Here is a 7482-nt window from a genome sequence, read left to right on the forward strand (position 1 = left end):
TACCTGTCTCCGTCAATGGAGCCGACTCGGCCCTAATGGATGAAGAGTTTTCTCCAGTGCGGAGTGCAGTGACCTCCACACAGTGTTGCAGGCGATGGACCATTACTCGCCTTTGCGGCTGGACAAGCAGGTAAGTGCTGAGGCCTAAGTCCGGGAAGACCGTGAAATCAATTCGACCCCATCGTCCATTTCTGTCTCCGTCTTGGGGAGGGCCGAGGCCGGGGCTTTGTAGCCTTGCCGTGCGGCAGTCTCTTGCACATTTGGTTGTGTTTATCACGTCAACAAAACCACAATTTAATCAACTCAGGACCAAAGGCTTTTGAAAAAAAAAATAAAAAAATAAAATGCCAGGGCACACACTTGTCACGACTATAGCTAACCGTGTCATGGGGGAAAAACTGATGTCAGGGGATGTCGCTTCATGCTGATCTGCATCTATTTAAGCTGGGGAATGCCCCGGGCGGGCAGAGTCAACAAACGGAGGAGAAACATGGCTGCAACAAAAGACAAAGCCCTTGTCTTTCTATCTTGCTTTCATTGTTGGCAATGTCAGTCCATCATCACCACACATTTCTCCGCTTGTGAATAAAAAATGAGTTGCTCTTTCGAGGTTACCATTCTTGCAAAACATCCACCTGTGCAAGTATCTCTGCTAACGCTGGAAAATCTTCACGTCCCAGTCATCGTGTGTTAAACAACACCGCTGGATGGAGAAAGCTGAAGTCTGAGCCTAACCCCCCCCCCCCCCCCACTATTTTCCCCATCAATAAAATGCTGTTCACAGTCCTGCTTTTCCCATCATGGGCTTTTATTAAGGAAAGGCCCGAGATTTAATGCAACATATAAAGTATTAAGGGAGTGGGGCACTGCTGTTAAACCTGACTGATGCCATTATTTGCTGAATATGTGATTTCAAATCAACGCGTCATGCACACACACGCACATGCACACACACACACACACACACACACACACACACACACACACACACACACACACACACACACACACACACACACACACACACACACACACACACACACCGGAGGTGTCTCGTATATCTCATGCTGCTATTTAAAAATCCATCTTAACAGACTCTTTTGCTGAATTCAAGCAATAGATGCAGACATGCATCTATTTAGAATAACGTGAGAATACAAAAAGTAATGAAATGTTCAATCAAAAAATCAACAATGTATATGTAATAGCACAAAACCGTCAAACGGTGGCGATATTGTATTCCTTTTACAGAATTGATTTTTTTTTTGTCGCTGGCTTAATAGTAACTCTCAAGGATACTGGGGTGAAAAAGGACGTTTGTAGACTTAAATCCGTTTGTCAATTTCCTTCAAAGCTCAAATAAGCAGCTAAAACACCCTACGAGAAGAGTCACAAAAATAATTTCCAGAGGCCCCCAGCCATGGGAATTCTGCATGATCGACGTGAGAGAAACAATTAGACCATATGGTTTGACTGAAATATCGTTTCAAAACCCATCGACGTCAGTTGAGGTCACTCACGAGACTCCCGTCCACGTTCCCCACGCCACGTTTTCGTGGGACGACCCTCTCCCTCGCAAAAGAAGAAGAAGAAGAAATCATATAAATCCAAGTCTTTCTAAACGACTCAACCCCAAACAAGCCTTGGGTTCAAATAGCCCCACCGAAAAATGACCTCAACACAGAGACAAAGCACGACGCCGTCTAAAGAAACAACAAAAATTAAAAGACCCCACTTAGCTGAAACTTTATTGGCAGCACCATTTGGCTAACCAGAAGAAACACATGATGGGGAGACAAAAGGCTACGTGCCAGGCCTCAGCCAGCAGCTGTAAACTGCCCCGCTGGGCAGGGGACCAAGGCAAGTGGGCAGGATTTGTGACACACTGACTAAATATAACAATAACACATAACAATAGCACCAGCGGCGCCCCCAAGGGGTGGCCAGGGGTGGCCATGGCCACCCTGATACTAGCCCTGCCCCCCCCCGCTGCCCCCCCCTAGCCACGAGTTGCATATGCGGAATATGCTTCTGATTATGCATAATGTGCTTCTATCTGATATTTTCATTTTTCATTTCTGGACATACACAATGTAACAACAAGGAATCGTCTAACCCGTTACAATATGTACAGATACATGACTCATTGAAACTCAAAATGTTATAACTGTAACGTATTAGTCTATTCAGTAACATTAACTTGGAAAAATAAGAAGCCAAAGTTTTTCAGTGTGCGATTCCTTAACTTGACAGTTTTCAGCTAGCCTACACAGAATACTGCAACACCATGATAAGACTCCCTGAAAGGCAGTCACGGCTTTTGGTTTGGGTGTGCCACCCCAAGATTTTCAGGGGCCCCATTTGGCCACCCCTATGAAAAATTTCTGGGGGCGCCACTGATTATAGCACACGGGGCCAGCCGTAACGTGTATTATGAAGCCCAAAACGATTTGGCATGGAAAGTTTCATCCAGTAACGTGGAGAAATAACAAACCAACACGTTGAACGTTCACATTTGGGTGGGTGGGGGGTTCCTTTGACAGTATCCTTTGTGGAATTTTGCACAAGACCTTTAATGCCACATATTATAAGCTTTCTTTCATTACATCAGGATCATTCGGAGTAGGTTCCCCCCCCCCATCTCTCATTAACGCTACCGGACAGCCCTGGGGGGCGGAGGGCGGAGGGCGGGAGTAATAAACAATGGAGAAATAACACGAGCGAATCGAAATTCAAACGATAAAAACGCTGCGCTGATTTATTCGCCGCGCCGCGGATCGGCGATTTATTTCGAACGGAGTCCGCGAGTTATATTGTAACGTGCCCGAATTCGCTACAATGTTATTCCCCCCCGGAGGCTTTGTGGCACGGAACACTACGGCGGGCCGTACACGCCAATTTCCCATCTTTCCCAGCTTCCCCGGTTTGTTTGCGTTGCTCCGCCGTCCCTCCCCTCTCCTCCCCCTCCCCCCTGTTTCAAGTCATTGATGGCGGAACAGTAGAGTTCGGGGAGAAAGTAAAGTGTACCGCCCGCCCTGGTCCGAAATACTATTTATTTATTTATTTATCCCACTTATTCACCCACCCACCCTCTCTCTCTCTCTCCCTCCCCCCCCCGCAATGACCCGTTGGATTCCAACTAAAAGAGAGAAATATGGCGTTGGTAAGTTTTTTTTTTAACTTACTTGTGTTTACAGTTTGGAGAGGAGAGAGGGAGTGGGGGGGATCCAGCAGGACGCAACCGAGCCTTTGCTCCGTAACGTTTAACTTCACGTAGGTGAAGCGCTGTGATGTGAAGCTCCGGGGTTTTTTTGCTGGGCAGCCTCGCGGCGGCGGCGGTGGCGGGGGGGGTAGTTTGTTTTGTTTGCCCTTCGCTTTTTTTTGTTTTCGTTTAAAGTTTAGAGCGGCGGAGTTAACGTGATAGCGTCTCGCGTGCGTGTGCGTGTGACGAGTTGAGTAAAACTTGCGGACACCGGCGCGCCGGTGTTACGGAGGGGGGGGGCGCTGCGGAGAGACGCGGCTGACATGATTTATTCTCTTCTTGTTTTTTTTTTTGTTTTTAATCTTGTCATTCATAATGAACTTTGGCCGTCTGAAATGGAGCCGTTTGTTGATCCATTTCCGTGTAAGAGTTGAGAGGTTGTATCACACGGCTATGGGGAGTTGACGAACCGCAGCCCGGCCAAGTGTGTGTGAGTGAGCGTGAGAGCGTGAGGCGATTGCGAAAGTGCGCGCGCTCTATCAGCGAGGCCTTCCACTCCCTCAAGGTAAATCGGCACAACCGCAAAATGAGGAAACCTCCCCCCCCCCCCCCTCGGTGTTGCTGCTGTGTTTGGGCTGACATCAGCCCTCGCTGCAGGTTTGGGAATGCCAATGCACTGACACACACACACACACGTCAAGTGTTCACTTTTGGTTACTTTTCCGGACAAACGTGCCCTCGTAGCGGATGTGAGTCGCGTGCGTTGCTCCGGAGACGCGGGGGGGCAATAGGCCGAGACCCCTGCGTTCAGGAGACGTCGTCTGGACGTCCAGCCGGACTCCTCTTGGCTTGGCTTCTTCGTGGGTTTTGAGGAAGTCTTATCTGCCCAGTCGCTGTTTTGAGTGAAAACATTTGTCAGAAATGTCCAGGTGGGCTTAGGGCGCTCCACAGCACCAACCCCCCCCCCCCATCCTCGGCTGTGCATGCCTTTCTTGGAGCAGCTGATGCTGGGGAATGTTCTGCCTTAATCCTTTTAGATCCCGGTGCTGCGTTTCAAACTGTTGCTCTGTTTCAATTCCCTATATTGCACAGTTTACTGGTGTCTAGTCACCATTCGCCTCAGAGATAATGTTGGCATCATTGGTAATGTATCGTACTTATTTGCTTTTACTCACTGTATATATATTTATACACCCCCCCCCCACCACCACCACCCACCCACCACCACTTTTCCTCCCCAATTGTACTTTGGCCAATACCCTACTCTTCACATCTGGGTTCCCACCCGCAGACACGGCCAGTTGTGTCTGTAGAGATGCCCGACCGAGCCAGAGGTAACACGGGGATTCGAACCGCGGCCTCCGTGTTGATAGGCATATATTTGTATTATTGATATAGCAAGCCACTGACCACACACACACAGAAGAACTAAGTGTCAAATAAAGAAAGAGAGTTCTGAAGATTTCTGAGCACTCGCATACTAATGCTGGTTGACAAGACAACGTGGATCATAGGGGCCTTTGATACGTGCCAAGCTCAATGACGGTCTTGTGTTGTGACACCGCACTGACGGGCTGGATGGCTCCCCGGGATCATTTCACAGAGACGAATCAAAAAAGAAGAAGAAGAGTTCAACCGCTGAAATCAGTGAATGAGGCTGTGCCTGGCTGTCACTGAGATCACATTTAAGTCGGTTTCTTTGCTTCTGAATCCACGCCGTTGTTATCCATTCAGTTTTTTTTTCTACTTCTTTAGTGTAGCGGTATCTTGCATTCATTTCCACAGTTCCGTCCCCAGTGGGAGGCGAGCTGGCACGATATCCAGATTTCCATCTTGATTTGCTTTGGACCCCAACCTTGCTGAGCATACTGAGTGAATCCAACATTACCAGACACCATGGTTGTTGACGGAGAAGATCCGAGATACTCAAGACATGAGTTTTATTATAAATGCAGTTGTATGACGCCTGGCGTTTACATTATCTATGTAAGCATATACTCTGTGGAAGCGCACTATAGCAAGGCCTGGTTATATGCCTTTCCCCTGTCTTATATATGGTTTCCTCTTACTCATTCATTCAGATTTCCATTTGCACTATGCCAAATTCCGAATCCAGTGGGGATTTTCTCTTGGAGGTTCGTTTGGTAGAGTACAGTATTTAACGTTGGCGGTAATGACAGCGGCATGAAGCCTCGGGCGGTTGTTTCGCTCAGGTAACCATGGCCTTGAAGGTGTGCCATGATAACACGTCTCTCTTACTGAAAATAGATTAGAAAAATGGATCACAGGGATTCTCATCTTGTCCGCGTTCAAAGCGCAGATGTGGACAGTACTGGAAATTTGTGGGGATTTGTTGATGTTGTTAGATGCGGCGATTGCGGCCTTTTTCTCGTTTTATCAAAAAGCCTCCAACCAGCGCCAGCTCGTGTAAAACGTTATAGGGAGGATGTTAGCGAGTGCTTATGGTGTTGGCTGGGAGTTTACGAGGTGACTTTATGGTTCGGCCTGTTGATGACTTGTAAGGGCTTATGGGCCAGAGCGCCGTTTAAAACCTTTGGGCAGATTGTGTTTGGCCATCTAGCTTTCCCACTAGGGCCCTTATGCTTTGAAATGACCTGCCTGTGGAGACTCGACTCCAAAAAAACACACTTTCACAGACCTGCCTCCACTAAGTAATTTTTTTATGCCTTTACGTGTTTTGGCAACACGTTCAGTCTTTGCGAACTAAATGCCTGAATATAATTTTGCAAACAGGTACAAGATAGAATCATAAATTTTGATTTGTGTTCATGACATCCTTTTTAATCGGTAAGAATGTCACCTTTTGCTTTTTTTCCCCCTTCTCGTTTAAACCCTTATTTAGAAACCCAGCCTGGTTGCCAAAAGTGCCCTGATGCTAGTGGCTGCCTGCCTGCCTATTGAAATCACAATACCTTCATGGGCGGCACGGTGGCTCAGTGGTTGGTGCGGTCACCTCACAGCAAGAAGGTCCTGGGTTTGAACCCTAGGGTAGTCCAACCTTGGGGGGGGGGGGATCGTCCCAGGTTGTCCTCTGTGTGAGTTGGCAATGTTCTCCCCGTGTCTGCATGGGTTTCCTCCCACGGTCCCGAAATCATGTAGGGTAGGTGAATCGGCCATACTAAATTTCCCGTGAATGTGTCGGCGCTGTGATGGACTGGCGGCCTGTCCAGGGCGTCTCCCCGCCTGCCGCCCAGTGACTGCTGGGATAGGCTCCAGCATCCCACCACCCTGAGTAGGGTAAGCGGCTTGGATAACGGATGGATGGATGGACAATACCTTCATTGACTTGTGTTATTGCAGTTGCAGACCACCAGATATTGTTCACCCTTGCTGGTCTTTTGTTATTTTTTTTTATTTCTGATACCCCGTGCCTAATTAATTACATAGGTATTGGCAACACTAAAACCTTATTATCTCAAAAATAGCAATTTGGACGTGCCTTGACAGGCCCGGTATTGTGGATGTTTACAAGTTCAAGTCGCACGACAGCATCTCGCAGGGAGTTGCACCAGTGAGCTGTGCAGCGGAGGTACAGACTCTAGCTGTTAGTCGAGGCCACGTTGCATCACGGCATGCCCGGCTGGATTATAACCGCTGGCATATCGCCTCGCAGCCGCCCGGCCCGAGCGCCGTGTCAGGGCGGTGAATGGACCGTTGTCACTGTCAGCATGACCATCGGCAGATGTCATTTCTTTAGGGCGCCTTTTTACAAGGACCTTATTTGTGTCCGCACGAAGACTTTCGAAATAAAGAATGAAACATCTTTTTGATGATGTTGCGTGTCAGCCCTTGGAAAAAAAGGAAAAATTTCCCATGACGTTATTTTTATAGCTGAGCTGTAAAAGCCTGACCTTTGGCCTCACGGTATTGTCGATTTCCGTTTGATCATACTACAGATATTAAAGCGTGGTTAAAACTACTGCCACTGTCGAGGAGGCAGGACACCGTGGCCTAGTTGATGCATCGTGTGTCTGAATCATTCATTATATTTCTCGGCTTTGTTTGTGTCCGCTAATGAACAGCGGGGGGGGGGGGGGGGGGGGGGGGGGGGGGGAGGGGGGAGGGTAAAAAAAAGGGCTTGCCAAAAAGGCCAAAAATATAGCGAACAAAGGAGAAGTTGGGAAGCCGCTTGAATGCAGAAATATAATGTTTAATTGCTCAAATGGACAAAACTTCAGAAGAGGAACCAATTATTTGCGCATACAGAAAACAAGATATTGAGGTGCGAGACAAACGCTGCAAAACTAGAACAAAGGAGT

The 7482-nt window shown here is 48.0% G+C and overlaps 1 protein-coding gene across 1 annotated transcript in view; it reads left to right on the forward strand.

Moving 5' to 3' along the window:
* Positions 1-94: 94 nt before the first annotated feature.
* The window catches only part of dock5 (dedicator of cytokinesis 5), a 28479-nt gene continuing 21091 nt past the window's right edge, over positions 95-7482 (forward strand). The window contains 1 exon segment of the mRNA XM_056280067.1: positions 95-130. Within this exon segment, the coding sequence (XP_056136042.1) occupies positions 95-130 (36 nt within the window).

The sequence above is a fragment of the Lampris incognitus genome, chromosome 1 (assembly GCF_029633865.1).
Source record: "Lampris incognitus isolate fLamInc1 chromosome 1, fLamInc1.hap2, whole genome shotgun sequence".
Lineage (NCBI taxonomy): Eukaryota > Metazoa > Chordata > Actinopteri > Lampriformes > Lampridae > Lampris > Lampris incognitus.